A 25,110-nucleotide genomic window follows, 5' to 3' on the forward strand; every position below is an offset into this window, starting at 1 on the left:
AGCGCATTTGTTATCCCATGCAGGGCAACATGTAACTGTTTACATGTAGTTGGGAGGAGGGGAGGACGACGATATTCACAAAGCACATTTTTGGATGTTTTATTAAAACATACATAGTATAGACATTTCACTGGATTTAATTAAAACAATTTACATACTATCAGCCATCAGGTTATTCAACTGATGAGCAAAGAGGCATTTCTGAGCAACTGTGCTGCGTACAGGTTTTGCAATTAAAAAGTTTACAATGTGTATATACAGCAGTAGTTATGGATCATGTTGAATACTGAAGAGTATTGTGTATGTAGACTGACTTTCCATTATTTAAATATTTGTACAGTTCACGAGGGAAAAAAAAGACCAACAGAATTCAAAGTAATTCATGCTGTTGAGTAACCAGCTGCATCCCTACAAATTCAGGAGTCATGGGTTTGAAACCTTTGTACATAATTTCTGTTTACATATGTCTTTCTATATTTAAAAGCTGTAACTTAAGTTGTTAACACCATCTACCCTTGATGAGAGGTTTTTTTCGTTGCCAGTCTAAAATACAGTTCAGACTTTGGGGGCCCTGCAATTTAGCCATGCTTGATAAGGACTATTCCGCTTGAGACAAAACAAACGATAAAGGCTATAAACACAGAGGCATCAACCTCAGTCATCTAACAGCTACACTCTGTGAGAGCGATCCCAGTCACGGTGAATTATGTACAACTCTACAGATGACATCGAAGCAACTGATCATATTGTAGCTACAATACCTGCAGTTAAAGTGTTATGTGCGATTTTGAAGAAAAGAAGCTGTCGTCTGCTTAATTTCAAAAGATGTCTAAGACTGGGGGTGGGGTGGGGGGAGTGTGTGTGTGTCCTGTCAAATAATTTATGGCTGGAATTAAGGTCTTGATTTAAGAGTATTTAGAAAGACATCAATGGTTGCACTTTCCAGTAACAGTCCACACCAGGACCACAGTGAAGCACCATGACCAGTTGCTTGGAACCACGTCTACAAGCTTGACAGGCAGGCAGGTGAGGACACATTTCAGATCAGACACCCAGAAGGAATCAACAATGTAAACAAAAATAAATTCAGCCCACCAGTTATGAGCTCAATATACAGTAGAAATAGCTGGCCTTATAAAAATATAGTGATTTCTTTCTTTTTTCAACAGTTCTCAGAGTGTTCGCAGGGTGCTGAGCTTGAGGGAATGAGGAGGGGCTTGATGGGAGCAGGTGTGTCTGTGAGGAGACGGGCTGATCGAGGGTGGATGGAGGAAGGGAAGCCCCGCAGTGACAGACTGTCCCTCTCAGTGCTGGCTGCTATGACAGCGAGCTGTCCTTAGTGGATGTTGAGGTTTCTGAAGTAGTCGAAGGTTGCACCGAGAGCCCAGCTCGTCTCCACGTTGTTCACCTTTTTGGCTAGCTGTTGAACAGAGAGAAAGAGAGAGAGAGGTGCGTTCACATCACGTCCTCTATGTCCTGTCGCATTCGTTGAAAAGACCATGTTCTTTGACTGTCTCACCTGCAGCACAGTATTGTCCTTGAAGCCGAAGCCCTCCTTTAGCAGACAGGTGATGTATGTCATGTCCATGCAGAGGAAGGGGCTGATAGCGCGGTATTTGGTCATTTTGTTGCACACTGCAAAAAAAGAAAACCACAAATTTAATTAAGATTAGTGATACATGCAACTGACTAAAAGCACTCGACAGACACAATGTTGCATCTTTTCTAACCCCAGTGTGACATGATTAAAAGATGACCTCTCTGTTTAGTTAGGCGTGATAAACAGGCAGGTGTGAGGGTCAGCACAAGGCTGCGGGTGGGTGGCCAGTGTTAAACAGCCTTGCACACAGCGTGTGTGTGTCAGTATGTGTCAGCCCCCAGGTGGTGTGTGGCTGTCAGGTGCCCTCCTGCCTGGGCCAGACAGACCTCCTCAGCTCAGCTGCCAGGCCAGCCTGAGGCAGACTTGTTCCTCCAGGACATGTGACAGTGTTCTCGCAACACAAACAGCCTTACATAAAATGTAATTCCGAGTGCCACACACTCAGTCTGATGGTGTGTGTTGGTGGCATATACTCGACATTTTATGGTGATCTATATTTACCCAATAATAAACTACATTTTTGTTATCATCTGTCTCCATAAAGCATTTGAGCAAATAATCGGTTGCATTTGAGCGTTGTAATAAATAACGTTGTGGATGTGACGTGTTTGGGCGCACACATGGTTTAGTCTTTTGTTGAGTAGAACAAAGACTGTTTTGCACCGGCTGATACAGCTATATATAACTCGTAAGATTGTTAGTTTCATGCATAAGTGTATCCAACACTACAGAGCACAACATGTAGCTCTTACCTTCTTTGGCTTTCTTCTTAAAATCCCTGACTTCAACTGCACCACCACGGCTGCCATCTGTGAGGAAAAAACAAAACATCTGATCAATTTTTGTACAAAAATATGATACCTAGCTTGATAGTGGCAGCGGTGTGTGCCCCCTCACCGATGAGGCCAGACTCCACAGCTCTGTCGAAGTAGTAGGAGAATGCGTAGAAAACACTGCTCCCCTTCACTTCGTACGGCTGGTGCACTACGCCTTTGATGACCTTCATCACCTCGTAGTAGCACAGCTTGTAGCCTGCATAGCCTGAGATTAGAGGGTGGAAAATGTTAAGTTAAAAAAAAAAGAGTGGGGAAAAAAAGAAAAATGACCCAAATATTATTAATGATTGAAATTTAACAATGAGGTGTATGGAGGAATGGAATGGAGGGAATTCAACTGGGAGAAGTTGGAGCCTCAGTTTGAGGTCAGCCAAGGGCTGAAGCTGGGGCTCGCCAGATAATATACAAGGGAAGCCCCAGAAGTTTCACACAGCCCCATGGGTACGGTTCGCTCAGTCGTGCCGGCAAAACCATGTGCTGACAAGAGCGGCAGTTAGCGCTGCCCTGCTGGTCTGTCTATTTTTACCACATAATTGTGAGTGGTCCAGATCAAGCCACTCGCTACACACACACACATGAAAAAATAACAACTCTCAGACAAGCCCAGCATCTTTTGGCTACTTGACTGTGGTATGGGAGTGACTGCCTTATTTGTGAAGTTAACTGACAGTTTTCTTTCATTTAAATACAAGGTTGACTGCAGTATAATTGTTCAAGCGGGAAGGCTGAGAGAGAGAGAGAGGATGACAAAACATGCGTTTGGCAGCAAGGTCACAGAGACTGCAGCGTTCTCATGTGAGGCTGCATGATACTGTATTGTAGTTCCAGCGTTGGGAAAGGAATGTATGAATCGCTGGATCCAGTGCACTGGGAAAGCAATGAAAACCTCAGAGGGCTTTTATCTCACCGTCTGGAATCCCGCTAACTTTGTAGGTGGTTCCACCGAAAGTCACATCTTCTCTGAACTTTTTCGGGAGGCAGGAACTAGTGAAGACTTTCCAATCTAGACCTGGGAAAACAACAACAAGGCTTATAGTTTGCCATGTGCAATTGAAGAAAATTATTAGACTAATACTTTTGTGACACAGAGTTCTTTATACTTTACCATCAGCTCCTAGAGCTCCAAGGGTTGCCAGTCGAGCCGCAAACAGTCCATTTCCAAGGTAGCTATGTGAGGGTGACATACATTTATGGTAAGAATTTTTAAAAATGTAGTTATTCTATATCATTTAGATCATCTCCAGAGTTAATTACCTGTGTGTGTAGAGTTGATATGTGTGGTTGAAAAGGTTGAATCTGGCAATGTAACTGAGGGGAGCAGACTGAACTGTTTTCTGTTGGATAGAGAACAAGTCTTAGAGGTGTATTTTTAATCAAATCAATTCATTTACTGCATCAAATATTTAATTCACCTTTGACTTGGGAAGGAAAGTGATCTGTGTAGATCCTCCACCCAGATCCAGGATCCCCACGGTTCTCCTTGTGTTGGAATACAAGTGACCTTCAATTAAAAAAAAAAAAAAGTATATTAAGAGGACATCCATAACTGTCTTCAAAGTTTATCTGCAGCCTTAGAATTTAATGCTTTTAAAAACCTAATGTCAGGATTTATGCACACAGACCATGCCCACTAGGAGGGAAAATATCATTTTTGGATTAAGTTGTTGTTGTTTAAAATAATTCAGATGTTGCCTCCGCTTTGTGAAAAAAATAGTGAGGAAATATCGCTTGTTTTTTGAACCCTGTTTGGGGCCAGTGATTCCAGCTCGTGACCTCAGACAGGAGACAAGAGTCTGTCACTGCCGGGCTTCTGTGTACACTGGAGCCTCAGATATGAGCCTCCTGACCACTAACACCAACATAGCAAAACACAAGCAATGTCTTACCTGTCAGGAAGTTCACAGTGACCCAGGCGAGGACTCCTAGAACAGCAGCACCAGGGTGAAAATATCTGTATTATTAAACGGTGATTACACCCCACCTATGAAACGTTGCACTATTTGCCTAATCAGAGGTTTTCATGCACAAAAAATAAACACACAATATCATAAAAATAACAGACCAGCCCAGGTAATTACTTGTCTCACATGTTGAGTTATTGCAATCGTTAACGGAGGATAATGAATGACACATACTGTGATGAAACGTAACCTCATTAGGGTGTTTAATGGAAGATGTCACTAAATTATTGGGCGTGGGCGCAGCAACCGTCATGTTTATTTGTGTCTCTAACAAACGTCTTGCAGAAAGACTTATGAGAGAAGTATTGTTTGATACATCCGCAGGCAGGCAGTTAAAACAGAAACTACAGTTTGTAAAAAACAAACACAAAAAAAAACCCATAACCTACCTTCATTTGTTCCGTTCATGATGGAAACGCTGTTGCTCGTCACATAGAAGGGAGACTCATCAAACACATCCCGCACCTACAGAAGATATAAATCATCATTTGAGTAACTAAAATAATACAACCAATGTAGGCTCCAGAGGATGTACTGTGTCTGTAATATTTCAAAGTGACAGATAACCACAAGCATGGCTGAAACAGTAGCCTGGATTTAATACTTTAAATGACAAATATGGTTACTCCACACAACCCCACAACAGCTGTTTCTGATAGTATGATAGCCACCAAATGGGCAGACTTGCTCTCTTTTTTGCAGTGACACTTGTAAGCACTTAGTGGTTTCTCATCCTGCTCCTTGGCGGGACGGGTGGTGTTTGTGCCAAACTGTCTGAGGGCAGAGAGAGATGTGCCTCAGAGAAAATGTGCCTTACCTCCCTCAGGAGAGTGTTAGCCTTGTCTTCAGGCAATAGGCGCAGCCCTGCCGTGGCCTTCAGGACCACCGGGGTCCTCCTCCACTCCTCTTCTGGCACCGTCTTCTTAGCGATCTTCAGCAGCTGCCGGATGGTGTTACCGCCCTGACACCAAAGAGGAAGACAGATGTTTCATAACCAAACTTGGAAATGTATTCAGCGTAGGTAGATGGAGCAGACAGGAGTGGGCAGCTATGACAGCATCAGCAAGAGGCTTTTTTTGTAATTACACTGTGTTTACATCGCACGAACCCAACCCAGAGAAAATCCCACAGAAGGTGAGCAACTCCCTGATGATACACCTGATAATTAATACTAACGTGATGGTGCAAATGGGCATACACACCTCCTCGGGATTGTCTTTATAGGCAGAAAGTCCTGGCTTCACTGCATGATACATTTCATTGTCCAGAACAGGCAGCTCAACTGAAAGGGAAAAAAAAGAGTGAGAGAAATAAACAGTGAATAAATCAAGAACTAAAGCGCAAGCAAAAGAGATTTCAGGATAAATGCATTTAATTGTGTCACTTTTCTTTTACAACTGTTGAAATTGAGATTGCAGCACTTGACCTACATCCTGCTTCAACTTTAGAGGTCTGCTTCCTACACAGCTGAGTCAAACAGGCAAATTAAAAGGCCACCTCAGCTACTTTTAGAAGCCATATTACCCGGTGCTCTCTGCGGGTGCATGTTTGTCCTCTTTACACCACACAGTGAATGACCTAACAGCAGGCAGACAGGGTGGGAGCCAGCAGCAGCAACAGCAGCAGCAGCAGCTGTGCTATTGTCTTAACGAGAGAGAGAGAGAGAGAGAGAGAGAGAGAGAGAGAGAGAGAGAGAGAGAGAGAGAGAGAGAGAGAGAGTAATTACCAGGGTCTTTCTGGATGAATTTATAGATGTGGATCCTGGTGCCGGTGCTCCCGGCGTCAAACATGATCCCATAGAAAACCCGGCTCAGGTTGACGGGGGAGGAGGCTTCAGGTGCCGGCGGGTTAACTTCAGGTTTGGGATAAGGATCAGAGGCAGGATGCACCACTTCGGGCACCGGGTGAATAGCCTCTGGTATGGGGTGGAGAACTTCAGGTGCCGGGTGGAAGACTTCAGGGATCTCAGGATAGGTCGGCACGCCGGGCTGTGGCACTGCGTGCACCGGGTTGGAGATCTCAGGGAGGAGGTTTTCCGTATTGGCGGAGTGCTCCCGGTAGCGGTAAACGTGGGGGATGTAGCGGTGGTGCCGGTAGTAGGTTGCCTCCGCTAAGAGGCTCCTCGCCAGAAGCCACAGGAACAGATTGAGGAGCAAACTCGGCGTGGCCATTGTTCTCACGACCCGGAGAAGAAGAGGAGCTGAGGGGAAGAAGAAGAAGAAGAAGAAGAAGAAGATGCTGGAGCACAAGTGAGCCTTCTTCTCACAGGTTGTCAAGGCCCTGAAGAGACAGAGTGGATGCTGTGCACACTCAGGACTGTCCGGTCATCTGTTTACAGTATATAAAGACATATGGGCTTGGCATGGGGCCACACCGACAGCAGCCATCCACCAATCCTGTGGCGGTCCATCCCAACTCCATCAGGAGTCCCCCCTCCTGGGAGCAGAGCTGGAGACTACCTGCCTACACACTGCCTTGACTTTTTTTTCCTTCCCCTTTTTTCAGAAAGAGGAGGAGGATTATTTCTGGGTGTTTTTCCCCTCCTCATCTTTACTGGGTATTGTGGTCCCCTTAGCAAAGGAGAAAGGGGTTAATAAAAAAAATCGAAATGAATGGCTCCCGTTAAAAAAAATTGTCTTAAAATACATTTTTATGGGTTGTACTTAAATCTTAAATCTTGCTCAGAAACTTGACTCAGAAATTCCTCCATCCCCAAAACCTTGTGCACACATCGTCAGAAGTGCCGCCTAACTTAAGAGTGATGTAAGTTTCTCTCTGCATGTACGGCATTTTTGATTTGTAGACTTTTGAAATAACCAAAAAAAAAATGCATTTTTTTTAATGTTTACACTAGTTTGCAGTGCAAGTGCTTGTTTCTGAAGAACATATTTAATTATACAACAATGTAATGAAGAGAAAACGAAAAAAAGTACTTAATTTATGTTTATTTCATTTGAGAAAAGTCAATGCATATGACTTGGTATGGGCATTTAAGTATTAAAATATGTAATAATTAGTTTAACAAGCATATTTTTTTTATCTTCTTTGCAGGTTTATGGCATTAAAAACAGAAAGAAAGACATACAAATGTAGTATAAACACAAGCCCAAGCAAAAGTACATAAGAACATGTGGCTCATGATTGCAGGTAAGATGGATTCCTGTTTGTTTCCTCGTGTGCTACTGTCTCTATGTTGGTGCATCTTTACAAATCCTCTCCACCCTCCCTTCATGATCCTGCAATAATCACCTCATTAAAGTCTCCTGCAGCAGTTCAACCTTCCTTAAATTATGCAAATGTCATCAGCGCTCCAGCTGACATAAAAGTTAAAAGAATGTCGGCAATCATCTCACACCCACTCATCCTTGTGTTAACCACAGGTTTTCCGAGGGAAAATATTTGAGCTGTGAGAAGGAGTGTTGCACGAGAGAATGCATGAAAAGCACGAGTGGTTGTTTCTCCGATGGAGGTGGTTGGCACAGCAGCAGCGGCAACAGCACAAACCATGTTGTATCAGCTAATGCTTTCTCATGTTCAGAGTTAGTGGTTTTAGCGGAGGGTGCAGATGCATCAAATATATCCCACAGCAGAGACCTGACTTGAACTTGATTTTTTTTTTCACCCACTGGAATATCAAAAGAAAGATGGTATAGTGGAAACAAGAGGCACTAGTAGTTTAGCAATTAAAGCAACCCCCTCGGGGGAGCGAACCCTGTCCAAACCCTGACTCAACATGTGCTTTTACCGTTTCACATCAGGCAGTGGGTGAGTTAGACAAAGCTGGGACTGCTGGCCAGGAGGGTAATGGAAGGGCAGAGGTACTGCCAATGGGCACAAGAGAGTGCAGGAAGTCCACAGAAAGGACAATGTGGGGAGGGTGGGGCTTGGCACCAGTGTTCACCCATCATGCCATTCCCCTCCCAGGACACTCGACTGTGCAAAGCACTGTTCCAACACTGTAATTTGGACTAAAAATATTGGACTTTCTTTCCTCCTTCCTTTTTTTTCTAAATACTGTGGCTACTTTTTTTCAATCCTGTGGTTCACCAGAATGGCCGTTCGCCGCTATCAAAGCGTACATGTGCAGGACCTCTCACTGACTTGTGTCCAGAGATATCTTGGATGCATATTAACAGCGTGACAACCTGACTAATAAAGCTTGAGTAAGAAATGTCGATAAAATCACAGTCTGGTATTTTCTTGCAGTAAATGTTGTTAATCCTGAGGTTAATGTCAGAATGTATACAAATATGCAATGTTTGAACAGTAGTAATCAACTTTGGGACATTTGGGTGTCATTTTCCTACTTTCAACCCTATGAGCGGCCTTTTCTTTTTCATCGTTCAGGTGAACACATTATGTCCAAAAACACGAGAATGAGACATCAGGTAAGCTATATTTCCAGGTATTTGTGGATTTTTCGTGATACTCCCCTCATTTTTGTTTTAACCTTTCACTCCATACATTCTAAGATTTGAGGAAAACAAAGATGCTTGTGCTAGACAAAGTAGAACCCTTAAATGTGTAGGTTGTTTCCTCCATTCTCCTGGTATGCATGCATCCACATCCTGTTAGGACTACTGTTATAATCCCGCTCTGTGGATTATAATAGGACCTGGATACGGGAAGAATGCTTTACATAGTGGTCGACTCAAATGGCATCAGTCATGTGATGCATTGCGGCCCACAAACACATTATAATGTGTCTCTTTGAGTTTCACAACCCTGCAAAATGACACATTTGACTTCCATAATTTGATCCATGTGCTGACCCAATGATGATTAGCTGCTATATGGTGATCAATATGAAGAAAATCCTCAATAAACTAAACTAAACTGGAAGTTAGAATGCTCAGCCAGCAAGAGTTTGTAGTGCACTTGCTCTATTTTCCTGTGTGGCCCATTTAAGATGCACACTTGTGTTTCATTCAGCTGATCACTCTGTGCCTCATGCGCCATTGAGCAATTTTCAAATGAGATGAGTTGAGGCCCAGCCTCCGACGCTGTATTCCAGTTCTTTTTAAACATCTATAGCATGCAACGTTGCAGACTCGCTATTTAAAGGTTTCGCAGTCAACTTACACTCTGCCCTAATTGAACTGGGACGGCCCTTAATATGGCGGTTTGGGATTGAGCCCATGTTATCTTGTGCAAGTTTAGGCTACACTTTTAGAACACAGAAGAAGAAGTGGTTTCCTGTCTGTAGCATTAGTCAGAGATAACTCAGTTTACTGGGAGGTAGCATGGCATGATCCTGTCCATGTCAATTTAAGACAGGATCAGAGGTATTTCTAAAACTGATCCTGGAACCAAAAAATAAAACAAACCAGCATCTTCAAATTTTCACCCTAAACCTACATCTGTGTTTCTATTATAATGCACTGCAAAAGAAGCTGCCCTTCAAATGTCCAACAAACGTACAGGAATTATACTATTCACTCTTGCACACAGTTATACAAAATAACACACACTTAACTAGTTCACTGGAAAATCTATAAGTTGCCAAATCATTTGAGGATGTCTAGTAAAAGTGCGGTGCTCCTCAATGTGTGCTGCCTGCTTGTGTCATGACACAGCACATTACAAACAATGTTTTAAAGGAGATGTAGTTTCAATACCAGGTTTGGTATTTTGTTTTAAGTTAACTGAAACCGTAAAGCATGAGAAGGGACCCCAGCTTTGTAATCTACACTCTGCAATATATCATTAATATGCTGCAATGTTACCCTCAGGAATGCCATGTTTGTGGGTGTCCTACCCCAACAAGTCCATTGAAGAGACCCAAACCTTGTCATTACAATTCCAATGATAATGACAGCTTTGAAATGCTCAGGGTTATTTCAGTTTTCTCTCCTCACTGTCATAGTAATTACCTTTAAATTTAGTCCTCAAACTCTGTTCATGATGCCAGAGCAGAGAACAACCCTATATGATCCAGTTTACAGTAGCTACACCCAACACTTTTGCGATATCTCCTTGTTTGTTTGATGAATAATCTACTGTGGACGCTCTCATGCTCCTGCCGAAGGCTGAACAATGTGATGGTGAGCATTCGGTGGTTTTGAATTATGACCTGCGCTAACTTTACATTGTTTCTGTTGGACGAGCGGTGACAGAGACGTGAGCCAACTGTGTTTACGTTGATCTTAGTGGTTTTCCCGTTAAAAAAGAAGAAGAAAAAGAAGAAGGAAAAAAAAAGAACAACAGTGGGAATGTCAGCGAGCAAAACATAGTTCTTTTCAGGACATGTAAGGAAGGTTAATATGTGCAAACAGACTGTCTGATAGATGGACATGAAAAGGCTGCAGCTGTGGATGATACAGCTGGCCGTCGTCTTCTCTTCTGGGAGCTTGAACAAGCATTATTCACCTGCTTTGGATTTATTAACAGCAGTAAAATGTAAAATTGAGCCTAAAAAAAAACAATCACAGATTAAAGCAGTTGCCGCTTCAAACACTGATGAAATAATTAAACCGAATCTGGAATTTGACAAATAAACTAAAGAACAGCAGCTGCACTGAAATTGCTAATGTTTTTGCAGTTTCCAGCAGGCAGGCAGAATTCTCCATAACACCTGTAAGGAGCTTTTTTTTTCCACAGCAGCAATGGTGAGGTTTTACAGGTTTTCATTCAATTTGGTGAATAAAATGCTTAAAAACTGAGACTGGTATAGTAGGAATGTTCAGTGCAGGGATTTTATGTCGTACAACAAATATGGGACCACAAAGAAAATTGCAGATTTTCCAGGATGCACATTAAAGGCACTCCTGACATATGTTTACATCTACTCTTATCCACAAATATGGAGTGCACGACTTTGAAAAAAATATTTAATTGGGATTATTTTGACTGATATTGCAATTGTGAAGGAGCAATTTTACCTGTGAGGATATATTAATATTTTCTAAAGTCAGAAGAATATGATTTATTGTTATGTCAACATTCCTTTCAAAAATATCACTCCTTCCTATTTTTTGTTTTCGATTACATTTTAATTAATAGTGCAGCCCTTTAGCAGCTGGACAGAAATGTGAGTGAATCACAACAACCCCCCCCCCCCCCCAAAAAAAAAAACAAAAAGTTGCTTCATCCAATCGGCTAAATAGGCACTCAAAAAAAAACCTCATTCATATAACGTGACCTCACGGGACAAACTAATGGTAAATCCCGACTAAACCAATATATCAAAAAGTTTGAAATATAACTCATCCGTAGAGAGATGTCTGCAGTTCATGTAGCAAAGAAATTGGATCCTATCCTTGCCTGCTGCATCTCCATGGCAACACTACACAAACAGCCGGAGCAGGTCACATAGGAGATGCTACTATCGGCTACACAGTGAGATAAAATACTACCGTTTATCGTCCTCTCTCCTCAGTACAACTGGACCGGTTCCTTCTACTCTTTACTTGTCAGTAGCAAGCAGTGATGCCGAAGAAGAAAGTTGCCAAAGTAAAGAAGGCGAAAAGCGGGTGAGTAAGAGGCGCGAGCGCACTCGGGAGCTTGATGCTAAGACTTCGTAGCTTCATTTTTACAACTCTGCCGTAGGAAAGGAAAGAAAGAAGGAAAACAGGAGACAAAAGCGGAATCGGACATCGAGAAGGTCAAGGCTAACGCTGCCCTTTGGGAGCTGAGGTTACAGGTCACCGAGCAGTCTCTGGCACAGTATCGCGAGGCTTGCCGCAAACTTGGAAGCGCGAACGAAGACCTCACCAACCAACTGTACCGCGCAGAGAAGGATAGCGTCGATACCACCGCCTTCCTGAAGAGACAGGATGCAGCAAAAGACGAGCAGGTGATGGAGAACTCACCTGAAGTTGTAAATGACACGAAATTAAATAACAAATGAACACGATGTCTTCTATTTTAACAGCTCAGGATGCTACAGAAAAGCCTCATAAGTCAAGCGGCGCTTGCACGTGAGCAGCATAACAAACTGGTGAGTTGATTAAAAAAAAGCCACAAGAAGAAAAAAAAATGCAACTCCAGCTTCGGCCCGCAAATATAGCACCAGCTAGCATGTAAAGTTGCCTCATAGCCGCATTGCTTTGATTTATAACTTAAACCTGCAGCATTTCAGAAATGTGCTGCGCTGTGTCTAAACAGCTGTGTTGTGTGCAATTATGTTGACATTTGTTGTGCAAGAAAACAACAACCAAACAAAGCGACCATAAAACAAAAAACAAACCCTCACATTCCAAGTTACATGTTATTTAAACCCTTGTCAGTGGCCGCAGGATTAAAAGCATAATTTTCAAAGTGCTTGGTTGGGGAAAAAAACAGTCACACTGCTGCTCTTGATGTGTTCACCACACCTCACATGTCACACTTGCTCTGTAATACCAGTTTAAAGTTACAAAATATGCACCAAAGGAGCTTATTTTCCATTTACCCTCACGAAACCCAGTTGCTTGTAGTAAGGATATCAAAATGACATGACTAGATTCAAGTGGCTTTATACTAGACACACAAAAAGTTTTGCTGCCAGCTGTTTTCCATCATCCGGCTTTGGAGGAGGAAAAAAGCAGCATGATTTGGACTGACATCAAACATCCCTGTTTTAGACATGTATGAAACATATGTCATAAATAAAATATTGTCATGTGGTTGTCTCGAAAGATGTGACTGCAAGACATGCTGCTTGCGACATTTTCCTCATTGCGAAGCGATTATTTGCTTCATTTTCACATCTGGCTGAGTTAATGGAAAGTACTCCATCATCAAGCATCTGTATGGGAGGATACAAGGGTGTGTGACAAAACAGCAGTCGGGAGAATGAGGCTGGATGGTCTAAGACATGGGGTGCTTCCATTCAGCGAACTGGTGCTGTGGTTGGTGACGCCACACATCGGGTGAAGATCAAGAGATCATCCCAAACTGATATACGCTGATCAAATAGAACTTGAAAACCACTGATAGGTTTTGTATCGAGTATTATGGAACTACCCTGCAATAAACCCTCCATCATGAGGATTATAATGTTCAGTTTTTATTGAATCGTTTTAAGAGAGTCATTCTGTAGGCTGTAGTTTGTGGTTCCGTTGATCTGTACCGGGTTTAACTGCTATGTGTATCTAATACAGGGGTACCCAACTTTCTCCCGTGGTGGGCCACAACTCAACCTAAATGATGGGCCGTGGACCAAATGCAAATGCATATTGTGCTGTTAAAATGATTCCTTTTGTGCGTGAAACACAGTACATCTGTTCAGGTCAAGTGAAGTAAAAATGAAAGAAGAGGCACCAAAGATGAAGTGTCCCTGCAGCCTGATCAAACTATTAAAAAAATTGTTAATAAAAGAGCATGATAACATAAAATAAACAAAATTAACATTGACTACCAGTATATATTTTTATTTAACATTTTTGTTACTAGTCCTGTTATTCGTGTTTATTTAGTTATGTATTGCATCGGGTGACCCAAAATTGGCCCCAGGCCTCATTTTGTCTATCCCATTAATATGAATTAAGGTGAAAAAATATTCACATCAGTTCACAGTATAAGCTAGTACTTTAACAGTACCACTAATTACAAGCCTCCAAACTGATAGTTAAAATAACAGGCCTCTCAATTAGAACATTATCATGAATGGGGGGATTAATTGCAGGGCTGGTGTATTATTCTCATTACGAAACCCGTCAGTGGTGCTAATGCACTGACTGATGGATGTATGTGGTGGATGAACTGAGGGCAGGGACAAGCGTGGGAAGCACTGGTGATCTGGTTTGGGTGGATGTACGATCGTGTTGGCTGGAGACGCAGCTGGAGGGCTCGTCTGAAGACAGCCGAGTAGTTCAGTGTGACTGAAACAAAGTCGACTTTGGGCATTTCTGTCTTTTTCCGAAGCTCCCTGACACTTTTGTCCCTGTACCCCAACCCTTTCTGTTGCTGTCATGCTCTCCTGATCCTTCTTCACAGCTTCAAAACGTCCTGTTCAAAGTGAAGCCTCTGAGCCATACCAATGGTGACTTTTAAATTTTTGGACCCTGTGCCAATTATGAGTGAGAAATTATGATATTGAAATATATTGATATCCATTAAATATCAAGCGATAGCACTATCTGCAAAATGTACCAAAGGTTAAAATACTTGCAATGCAAAATGGCTCCATTTAGAATATTACATTATTGATATGTTCATGAGAGAAGCATTTCACTGTCATAGTAGAGCTCATTTCAACACGGGTTTTTTCTCCTGTGCACATGTAAAAATCCATATATAGCAAACTAATTGTAGATATGTATGAAATAGTGATTTGAAATGTTTTCTTTTTGCCTTTCACTTTTTTTTACTGATTAAAATGTCCTGCTCGTGTAGTTGTCCATAACCCCTATATAAAACTAATGCTGCACAATATAACAGCCCTGCCATAAATGCTCAGTTTTTATAGAATCTCTCTGTTCGTGAGTGGTGTTGGTTTATTTTAATGGTCATTTTGGAAGCTGTAATTTGTGGTGCTGTTGAACTGTACAGAGAAGTGTTCATTATATTTTCTTACCCTAAATGGGATGATTCTTTTTATGCAGAGAAGCTATAGGTTCTCAGTGGTGCATTTTGTTGCGAGGGTGTTTCTAATGGAAATAAGATCTTATATTGAACATGAATGAAGACCAAGTGTGCTGGCGTGGCTCAGTCTAGATACCACAAGGTTATTGGTTCGATCCCCTGTGTCTGGAGAAAGACAATGAACCCTAATTGCTTCTGATAGAATGTCAAAGTGGAGTGAAAGCACTTTGAGAACCATAATGTTAAAGAGGGTACTTAACAATAAATATACCATTCAAAAATGCATAAAAAGGAGAATTTCTGGCATTAGCTCTGGAGTTTAAAGTAAGGATTTGAAGTTCATTGTGGGCTAAATGATGTTCAGATTTAGAGGTGTCGCTAACAACCTGTGCCATGACACACTTTACAGTAGTAATTGTTTTTTTAATAACATGAACTGAGGGGGCAGCGTGGCTCAGAGGTAGAGTGACCGCCTGGCAAACTTCGGATCGCTGGTTCAATCCTCACTTCCCCCAGTGAACATGACGAAGTATCCTTGAGCAAGATAGTGAGTCCCTAATTGCTCCTGATGGCCCTGCGACGGACTTGCGACCCGTCCGGTGTGAACCCCGCCTCTCACCTAATGTCAGCTGGGATAGGCTCCAGCCCCCCTGCAACCCTTAATGGATAAGCTCTATAGAAAATGGATGGATGGATAAATAACACGAATTGCCAGCAGTAGTTCACACCAGGTTTAGAACATTTGAAACTATAGACAGCAGACCTAAACACTAACTGACCCACCGTGTGATGATATCATATTCATATACAGTTCACACAAGGGTTGCAGGCTTATTCTTTGTCGTAACATATCGTTGAATGAAACACAGCCATACCGCATGGGTAGTAAAATACCACTTAAACCTTGTATTGTGTGCACATACACACAGAGAGCAACCAAAAACATTGATAATTCTGAATGGATTAGAGGCTGCACTCCACACAAATCCCACTACAGGCATGTCCCCTCGCTGTCATTCTAAGCATATGGCTCGACCAGATCTCGACAGAGGCAGGCAAAAAAAACTTAAATTATAGAATCAGTTCATATTTCCTACATCCAGTAAGACAAGACATAAAGACAGAGAGCAAAACACATAATCACACAAAAACTATCCTCCATCAGCGGCAGCATACTAAGTTTAAACCTATGAACACACAAACCCATATACAATATAAATACTGTACCCAAGGTCACAGAGAGCCTTCTCCGTTTTGGGAACCGTAATTAAAACACACATTTGCCAACTGGAAAAATCGAGCGGAAATCCATCTATCCATCCATTTTCTTCTGCTTATCCTGTTAAGGGTTGGGGGGGGGGGGGGGGGCTGGAGCCTATCCCAGTGGCTTTCGAGCAAGAGGTGGAGTTCGCCCTGGACGGGTCACTTGTCCATCACAGGGCCAACACATATAGCCAGACAACCATTCATTTGCATATCTTTGGACTGTGGGAGGAAGCCGGAGTACCTGGCGAGAACCCACTCAAGCACAGGGAGAACATGCATACTTTCAACCAATGATATCAATCACCCTTCAACCTCCAGGAGCATGTCTAGCTAAGACACATTTGTCAGCTAGCTGGAAACAAGGGTACATCGGGGTCTCCTTGAGTCTCCGCTAACTAATCCTGTTTTCCCGGAAACACCGTGGTCACAGGCCCGCTAGCTTCAATGAAATCATCTTGAGGAAACTTTGATGAGTGACACGGGATGACAAGTCAGTCCTCATCAATGTATGGTCTTTGTTTCCAGTTCCACATGGACTGTCATAATACAGCAGTAAGACTCTGGAAAGGGCGTTTAAACAGGACGTAAGGCTCCCATGGGGTGTGCCTCTATGACCTTTCGGAATACCCATGATCCTTCATGCCTTGCACTAAAGGCCATACTCAACATACATCCATAGATACTGGGGGAGGGAAAAAATATAAAGATTGTGATATGTTGCTATACTTAAGTGTGGCAATAATACTGTATTGTTACTTACTCTGGTCTGTGACTTCCACCCTGATAGAAATTCCCAAATGCTCTAAAAGTAAATCAAATATCAGAACAAACACAAATGGTGGACTTTACAACTAGATGAACCATGTTTAAAATCCTAATCTAAATAAACAAGATGTTTCAGAAATTGTGAACTTTTTTGCCTTGTAGTTACAACCATCTGCCATTAGGAGTGCTACAGCCCCCTTAGCGCCCCTACTTATAACATCCATTCAAAAAATGTTTTTAAAGGAGAAATAAAGACCTCAGAGTTTCAACCTTGCATAGCCAATATTCAAATCGGTTGAAATCTGTTTTCTTCCCAAAAGGTCCATCCCTGGGTCAGAAACATGCAAATCGCTCTCTGGTTATAGAAGCTAGATAAATGGAGCTACTGCACAGCATGAGGAAAACTCAGATGCAACAAACTCTAATGACTTTTGACTTTAAGTTGGTGAAAAGTTATTTTTTTAGGAAGCTGTCCATTTGTTAGGTGTAGATTGGCACACTGATGTAGACAAACAGTTATCTGAAGAATCATGATTAGACCATAAGATGTAATCAGACGGTCAATAACCTCTCATTTAGTCGTCATGTACAAGTTTGCGGGTGTGTGTTTTGCTAGTCTCTCATGATTTTGGTCACTTTGTCACATTTTTGCTCCGACTGGCTTCTCTACAGTGGCATCTTGAGGTATTTAGCCTGACGGATCTGACCTTAAGTTGGTTAACAACAAATGTCTGACCCGTGTGAAATCTACGACAAAAATCTTCCTCCCTAACTGATACAAGCTGCTCTCACTTATGGGAATTTTGTGGTAACTCTTGTATGTAGATGAGTGGATGGATGTTTACAGTTAAGGCACGTATTTAACTCATTATATAATTTATGGTTTCAACAGGTTGAAGATTACACACTGGAAATCAACGAGATGAAAGAACTCTTCAGGAAGAAGTCCAGCGATTTTGACATGATTCAGGATGGAATGAAGAAAATGAAGGACTTTGAGAAGCGGAAGGCTCAAATGGAGCAGGAGCTGAATGATGTAAGCAAACAACAACGGATGAAATACTTCCTGTTAGGAGTGGTAGTGATGTGATGTTTAAATAAAGCCAGTAACCTCGACCTTCATATTGTTTAGATTAGAGAAGGGATGGCTATCGCTGAGAAGAAGCACAGAGAAAACCTGAACGAAATGGAGTACACATTCTTCAAAGAAAAGGTATGATTGAGTTTACAGGGGTTAATTTAAAAAAAAGGTAAAAAATGTAGATAATGAATTAAGTAATACAGGGTAGCACCAGGTTCTTAAAGCGCTTGAATCGACTTTTATTTTAAGATAAGCACTGAAAATATTGGCTGGAAAAATTGAAAAAGAGCTGAACTTAATTTACTGAAGTTTTTTTCTTGCCTTTTTAGGATTCCACACGTACCATACTGTTGTAAGTGGCCACCTGTCAAACTCCTTATACCAAAACCAAACAATACAACCAATAAACCCAAACCTCAGGCAGCCTGAAATATTGACTCCCTTGTGGGTGCATAAAATGTTACAATTGTGCTGAAGCCCCTTTTGATGCGTCGAGGAGTGTCAACTCTGAATGTCTTACTGAATTACAAGACTATAGAGCACACCAGCCCCAAACCAACGAGTGAGTTTTCTTATGACACAGTTAGTGTGTTAGTTTGTATATTCAAGACCCAAGATATATGGGCATAAGCATTGAAAAAGTGAGATTTTTAATAATGCGGGCTCTTTGAATTGAACCTGGGAGAAAGGTGGGTGTACCTTGCTAAAAGGAAATTAGTAGCAGAGACATGGACTCCTGTTCTCAAGGGAATTCAGTGAAAGCAGTTTCCAGTACGATATTGTCCCAGTTGGAACAGTGACATGTGTAAATTCTCCTGCAGGCTCGGCTGGAGAAGGAAGCCGAGCAAACGATAGCTCTGGTGGTGGAGAAAGCCCACAATGAAGCAGTCGTGTGAGTGCGTTTCTGCTTTACAATCTAATTTTATTCTTTAAAGTGCACCTTTGTATGCTTAAGACACAAAGAAAAAAAAGCATATGTATAAAACTATATGTAATTAGAGCTACTGTTCCTTTCTTAACTACATGATGTTCATGACAGTGTACGTCACCTGAGCCAACAATCACATCTCCCGGCATCCCAGACAGGGCTGCATATTTAGGCCATTAAGTTTTCTGTATATTTCACTTCTGCTTTGTCTGTCCTCTAAAACGCAGTGCTTGCCTGGAATTCTATATTAATCCTCTCTCCTCACCTGCAAATCCTCTTCCATCTTGACTAATAAACAGCATTCAGTTATTTCACAAATTCATTCACTTGTTTGAACTGACAACTGTTTAGACAGCTGGACGACGCCGCACGCTCCGTATTCAAGGAGAACGTGCGGCTCAACGAGTCGCTGAAATATCACATAAAGGAAGCAGGGGACCTACAGAAACTGAAAAACTCCTTGGCAGAGGAAAACGCCTCCCTGACATTGGACAAGGTATGTTTGAGCCGTAGTGCGTCGAACAGCAGCGTTACTATTAGGCACTGGCAGTCCTTGGATAGAGACCATTCATCATCATCAAGATATTTTCAATCGTTGCAGTTATGAAACACATAGTTCAGGTGGTTTTCCCTTGTGCTGTTTACTTGTGCTGCCTCTGTGTATTTTGCTTGTGGCTCTGATCCCCCACCCCTCCTCTCACTACTACCCAGCCTCTCAGTGGTCAGTGGTTGTGGTGAGTTTCCACTGGTATATGGGTTCAAATACAGTGGCTTCTCCTTCACAAGTTTCTGGCTCTGTTGCTTTAAAGACAAATAAATATTGGGTACATTAATCGTCCCTGATGGTGACAGTAAATCAAGGGAGTAAATCCTCCTGGTTGCCACTCACTCAGCAGCACAGCCTTGAGCACAATTCCTTTTCTGTTCTACTGCTATATTGGCGTGAGAATTGACAGGACTTTCCGTTGTGAGCTTGGTGTCAATCATTTCCTCTGCTCATGCAGAACACATTAGAGATGATGGCAAAGAAGAATACAGCTCAGATGGAGGCCCAAAAAGAGGTGATATCCAAACTGAAGTCAAAGGTAGCGTCCCTGGAGCAGGCTCTTGAGCGGAAAACTGAGGAGCCTGACAGTGTGGAAGAGAAGACCCTCATCTGTAACCAGGCCAGCCAGGTAGAGCTGGAGAAGCTTCAGAGAGTGGTTTCCATGCGAGAGAGGGAATTAGGGCACATCAAGCGGCTAGCAAGAACTATTGTACAGCAGCGCACAGAGCTGGAGCAGTTCTTCCATGAGGCTCTAGATCAGGTGAAGCAGGAGATCACTGCTAGCAGGCAGCAATACAAGAAGGAGGCGCTAAAAGCTTATCGCCAGAAGCTGAGGGAGGCCACATCTGGAAAACTCAAGTTTCCACCCATCCGCACCTTCCACCAAAGCCCCCAGAGCACCAACTCTGTCTATGCAGACATGGAGGCAGCTGCAAAGTGGTATGTCCTCAGTATTCTCCTCATCCAATGACCAACAAACCCTAATTTTATGATTTTTCATCTTGAAACGGTTTCTATACAAATTGAATTGTGCAACAGCAGCCACTCATCATGATTTAACCTTGCTTTCTTTAGGGTGCATCAACCCGGCAGTAAAGTTGAGATTTCCGATCTCACTTGGGAACAGAAGGAACAAGTGCTCAGGCTTCTGTTTGCGAAAATGAATGGACAGAAAGCCAGGTAGTAAAACCTCTCAAAGACTTGCCTCATCATCGCTCATTTACTTCATCTTTACGATACTTTTAAAGTCCACCGTGATCCCACTGGATCAATCATTTCCAAAGAACAAAGCGCAGTGACACCAAGCACATAAGTCAGGCTAAACCATCTAGTGACTCCGCCCTCTTTTTAATGTTTTAAACAGCCATTTTCTTTGCAGAAGAGGATACCATAAAATATCAGTTAGGCTTCAGCCAATTTTCTTTTCCATCCAGCTGCTTAAAAAGAATGAAGAAAGAGTCTGGGCACAATAGTAAAAATAGGCTTAGCCGCAGAGTCGTGTGCTTAGGAACAAACATCTGGTCACGTCGATTTGCTTTCAGCCTGTTGGCCCCTCTTCACGTGCACTAGGCGTTTATTTTGTTTTTTTAACGCTTGTGGTCAGAAAGCAGCTGGTAACATGATTTTCAGAGGGGACTGTGCCGAAGACCTGGATGTAAGGGGGGGTACGGCAGGCCCGAGATGGATATCCATATTAACAGTAGTGGTCTGGCTCCCAGTCCAGCAGAGTAACATAACATTTGGTGACTCCAGTACAAGTCTGTTAGTAGCATCCAAGTCCATGTGCGCTGTGTTGACCCAAAGTAACCTCTCACCAAAACAGCCTAGTAAAGTAAAAAGTCACTCTTGTGAGTTCAAACATGGCTTTTCACCATGAGGTTCTGTATTTAAGTGCTACTCTGCATTTTCCTGATAGGAAAACTAGGCAAAGTCTTCCATTCACCTCCTCCTCCTCCTGTGAGAAGAACCTTGACAGTGATGCTGCTGGGTAAGACACTCAAGGAATGTTTGAGGATACAAGTTGCAAGACATCCTTGCAATTATGTAGCCTCTGCAAATTTATTGGTCCCACATTCCATGTTTAGCTGAAAAAGCATTGGCTGTGAGAACATGAGCGCCTACATGTGATTTATCAAAGTTGATTTCAACGCTGCATAATGATGACTCTTCCAGAATTAGAGAGGAGTTGTCCACGACGACCTTCATAACCCAGGCGCCGGAGTTGGTTCTGCCCTCGAACCCAACCAGCATGCCAGATATACACACCACATGACCTCTGTGCGGCATCTACATTGTACATCACACTCGGGATTGTTTGCCTCTGCTTTGTGCTCTTCCCACAGAATGTCAATCATGTGCAGAGTGGAGTACATTGTTTTCGCTAGCTTAGTATAAATACCTTCCCATGCATGTTTATATGATATGGTTTTGACTTCTGTTCCATATGTTAGGCTCGTTTGAATTATCACTTTACACATCAGTTGTTATTTAAACTCTAAACTAGAACATGATGTGTGAATATCAGGGTTGCCATTCTTTTATGGGCGTTTTCAGTGATTTTCCACCATACATGACAGACTGCTCCACACACTAATGTGTGCATGGCCATGACATCAATGAAATCATCTCGTGTCCTTATAAATCATGCAAAGTTTGCCATACATGGTGGAAATATTAATTTTGGGTATTAATATGTCTCTAGTAGTTCATTCCCAGCAAAATGAAAGAATTAGAATGCTGAAATAATTAGCCACAACACTGTGGTTTTTCTCTTTCCCCATACTGTTTACGTGACTTGGGAGGCCTAAATTTGCACCGAAAATCCTCAGAACATTCAGTATCGTAACCATTCGTTATATGATACACTCGTGAGGATTATGTACACTACACAAATACACACGAGTGTCAATACTGGTGTTCTATTTGGAGAAATGGCTTTTTACCAAGCACCGGGTCTTTTGCATTTGGTAAAAAGTCTTGGCAGTAGTAGTGAGTTTACATTTACAGAGTGTTTATATGTACACAAAATTAGTAGAAAATCTTCAGAAGAGGAACTACTATTTATGAACTATTCACATCTGAACAGAAGTCCTTTTCTGTCTGTGGAAGAAATGGATCTAGGTCATCATAACTGGACTGAAGAAGAGGTTTTAGCGCCCCATAGTTGGCATGGTAACTGCAGGACTCTTCAAGGTAGCATCCTCAGCTTTCCATTGTGAGGTTACCGTTTTGATCTGTGTGTAGAACTGGATGCCCTGGAGACAGCAAATAAAACTTTTAATATCTCTTTGTTTGTCACTTGTAATAATAGACTGCATTTGTTTGATCACACACTTGTTTTCCATAGAAGTTCATGTCTCCTCTAAAAGATCCTCTTGACCCGGTAAAGGAGAACATTGGCAGCGGGACAGGGATGGGAACATTGACTCCAACCTGCAGGAAACAAGTAGTTCCCTTTTTATTTCCATAAATGTAAGCTTTGTGAACAGTTTCCCAGAATCCCAAATCTCTAGGACATGTTAGATGAGTTGTGGTACATCCACGCCTTTTTTTTTTTCTAAAAAAAAAAGAAAGAAAAAAAAAAGGCGAGCTTACATGCTAACACTAAACTAAACTCAGCTAAACCTGCGGCTTACATTTGCAGTTTTGAGAGCACAGCATGCTCTTATGAAAGGGAAGAAAACTAAATAAAAACATTCTGTTATGAAAGCAATAGAGACATGGTTGGTTTAGAATGTTTGAAACAGCGGGAATAGGTTTGGACACACTAAGTCCTTTTGGCGAAGGTGCAGGGAGGGAAGAAAAAAAAAAAGAAAAGTAGATGTTTGTTGCATCGAGGTTTGGAGAGGAGTACAGCACATGGCCTGCACAGCATTCCCCGACATGTGAACAGCAAACACAGAGCACAACTAGGCTCCACGGTCAAACAAACAGGGTAAAGGCTGGACGCCGTAACTACAACGGGAGCCTAGGAATCCCTATTTAGTTTAATTTAAGACTTTCCCTCCTCGAATTCTACCTGGAAAAAATGTTTCTATGTTCCACTGTTTTGATTGAGCCCGTATTTGCTACAGCTATTTGTAGTCTTTACTGGTGGAGAAACAGGAGGGATGGGGGTTGCTGAACATGTATACTTTTGGTCAAGAGCAAACAAAACTATACTTGACATGGAAAATAATTGTGTTTTTAAAGTGTGTCAAGGTTTTCTAACAGAAATGTGATGTGCTCCCTTGCTGTATAGACATGACGGAGGGATGTGAATGTCTCCTTTCTCCCAAAACAGAGGAACACATTTGGCAGCTACAGCCACACTCACCTGGCCCACATCCACCTCGTGAGTGTATTTGCGTGCTGTGGCACCATTTGTAGTGAAGATGGCTGTACCGTTGCCATAGGGATTTCCATTGACCAATTTGATGGCGTCATCTAGAGTGTCTGCTTCGAGGACAACTAGTACAGGTCCAAAAATCTCCTCAGTGTAGCACTTCATCTTTGCCTGCAAGAGCAGAAAAATTAAGATAAAAGTTTTGAGCCGTTTAAAAAAAAAATTGCAAATGTATTTATTGTCTTCCCCAAAAACCATCTACCTACAGTGACATTGCCGATGATGGTAGGACCCACAAAGTTACCGTTCTCGTAACCCTTAACCTTAACATTTCTCCCATCCAGGAGAACCTTTGCACCCTCATCCACACCACTCTGGATCAGACTGCAGACTCTTTCCTTGGCCTGAGGAGAGATCAGAGGCCCCACGTCTGCACCAGGTTGGTCTCCTAGAGCAGGGCCCCAAAAACAACCAGCTATAAGATTACATGGACAGTAGCACTTGCATGATTGTAAGAACACTGACACTCAAATACTTCTTCAGCCACCAACGCACTAAAGCCAGGTTGCGGGGCACCTTGAGGCACTCCCTTACAAATGGATACTTGTGGGTTTCCTGTGCTCTGCACTAATTAGAGTCCATATCAGTGCAAACAGGGAGAATCACTTCTCCACATCAACGGACGTTCCCAAAGCATTTGATACTCTGAACCGCTATTTAGGCCTTGACCACAGATCTGGCCACAAATTTGCAGCAAGGCTGACTCGACAAGCCCTCTCTTCCAGCTGACTCCTATGTGAAGTTACAGCAGGGCAAAAGGCGAGAGGTGTGGTTTGGGTGGCCCCGAGAGGACGAAACCAAAAGGCCCCTTGGGAGAACCAGGGCTTGGAAGAGAACGAAGCAAAGGGACGGGATGCGGTACCTGCATTCACGCGCAAAGCCTTGGCGCGCTCCACTAGCTCGGGCAGCCAGCTCTGGGCCTCGCCCACCAGGATGGCTGTGGACAGAGCCATGCAGCGCTGTCCAGCTGCCCCAAAGGCTGCACCAACAAGCTGGTTCAGAGTGTTCTCTTTGTTGGCATCAGGCATGACCACACCATGATTCTTGGCTCCCTACAGAACATGACAAGTGGTTTATCTTCTGCATTACAGTGGATTTTGGTGGATCAAAAGCTCAATATCAGGAAATGACATAGCATTATTTGAGTAAACTTATTTGAAATTGTTGTCAGCGGAGTCTAATTAACAAATCAGGCCTACTACATGGTGCATTCAATATATCCAATCAGTCCCTGAG

At 42.5% G+C, this 25,110-nt stretch overlaps 3 protein-coding genes across 4 annotated transcripts in view; 1 reads left to right on the forward strand and 2 right to left on the reverse strand.

Annotated features, from left to right (window-relative positions):
* Window positions 1-136: 136 nt before the first annotated feature.
* On the reverse strand, window positions 137-12,134 carry entpd5a (ectonucleoside triphosphate diphosphohydrolase 5a). Its single transcript, XM_086183608.1, has 14 exons — window positions 11,753-12,134; window positions 6,124-6,597; window positions 5,600-5,679; window positions 5,215-5,358; window positions 4,787-4,862; window positions 4,323-4,358; window positions 3,849-3,937; window positions 3,691-3,770; window positions 3,542-3,603; window positions 3,344-3,445; window positions 2,498-2,641; window positions 2,353-2,409; window positions 1,520-1,635; window positions 137-1,420 (listed from the first exon to the last, which is right to left on the reverse strand). The coding sequence occupies exons 2-14, from the start codon at window positions 6,566-6,568 to the stop codon at window positions 1,337-1,339; spliced, it is 1,515 nt and encodes a 504-aa protein (XP_086039734.1). The 5' UTR covers window positions 6,569-6,597; window positions 11,753-12,134; the 3' UTR covers window positions 137-1,336.
* On the forward strand, window positions 11,590-23,933 carry bbof1a (basal body orientation factor 1a). Of its 2 annotated transcripts, none has more exons than XM_086183605.1 (12): window positions 11,590-11,869; window positions 11,946-12,192; window positions 12,271-12,336; window positions 17,827-17,970; window positions 18,067-18,147; window positions 18,837-18,907; window positions 19,295-19,439; window positions 19,948-20,429; window positions 20,565-20,669; window positions 21,406-21,477; window positions 21,663-22,935; window positions 23,731-23,933. In XM_086183605.1, the coding sequence occupies exons 1-11, from the start codon at window positions 11,826-11,828 to the stop codon at window positions 21,760-21,762; spliced, it is 1,557 nt and encodes a 518-aa protein (XP_086039731.1). In that variant the 5' UTR covers window positions 11,590-11,825; the 3' UTR covers window positions 21,763-22,935; window positions 23,731-23,933. The 2 variants fall into 2 exon arrangements, with proteins under 2 accessions (XP_086039731.1, XP_086039732.1); XM_086183606.1 differs by having other exon boundaries at window positions 21,663-22,961; window positions 23,731-23,786.
* aldh6a1 (aldehyde dehydrogenase 6 family, member A1) overlaps window positions 18,583-25,110 on the reverse strand; it is a 10,201-nt gene continuing 3,673 nt past the window's right edge. Inside the window, exons 8-12 of the mRNA XM_086183604.1 lie at window positions 24,737-24,926; window positions 24,081-24,262; window positions 23,806-23,985; window positions 22,824-22,922; window positions 18,583-22,744 (exon numbers count right to left, since the gene is read on the reverse strand). Coding sequence (XP_086039730.1) covers window positions 22,640-22,744; window positions 22,824-22,922; window positions 23,806-23,985; window positions 24,081-24,262; window positions 24,737-24,926 — 756 coding nt within the window. The 3' untranslated portion in view covers window positions 18,583-22,639. The remainder of the gene's footprint in view (window positions 22,745-22,823; window positions 22,923-23,805; window positions 23,986-24,080; window positions 24,263-24,736; window positions 24,927-25,110) is intronic.

Source organism: Aulostomus chinensis, chromosome 17, assembly GCF_037954235.1.
Source record: "Aulostomus chinensis isolate RoL2024-O1b breed Wild chromosome 17, RoL_Achi_v1.0, whole genome shotgun sequence".
Taxonomy (NCBI): domain Eukaryota; kingdom Metazoa; phylum Chordata; class Actinopteri; order Syngnathiformes; family Aulostomidae; genus Aulostomus; species Aulostomus chinensis.

What these genes read in the sequence shown, in the direction of transcription:
- entpd5a (XM_086183608.1), bottom strand. Translation starts at nt 6,568, where the DNA reads ATGGCCACGCCGAGTTTGCTCCTCAATCTGTTCCTGTGGCTTCTGGCG. An exon ending in TATCAACTCTACACACACAG is followed by an intron (nt 3,604 to 3,690) that starts GTAATTAACTCT and finishes ACCCTCACATAG; the next exon opens with CTACCTTGGAAATGGACTGT. An exon ending in AGTTAGCGGGATTCCAGACG is followed by an intron (nt 2,642 to 3,343) that starts GTGAGATAAAAG and finishes CTCTAATCTCAG; the next exon opens with GCTATGCAGGCTACAAGCTG.
- bbof1a (XM_086183605.1), top strand. Translation starts at nt 11,826, where the DNA reads ATGCCGAAGAAGAAAGTTGCCAAAGTAAAGAAGGCGAAAAGCGG. An exon ending in TGGAGCAGGAGCTGAATGAT is followed by an intron (nt 17,971 to 18,066) that starts GTAAGCAAACAA and finishes CATATTGTTTAG; the next exon opens with ATTAGAGAAGGGATGGCTAT. An exon ending in ATGGAGGCAGCTGCAAAGTG is followed by an intron (nt 20,430 to 20,564) that starts GTATGTCCTCAG and finishes TGCTTTCTTTAG; the next exon opens with GGTGCATCAACCCGGCAGTA.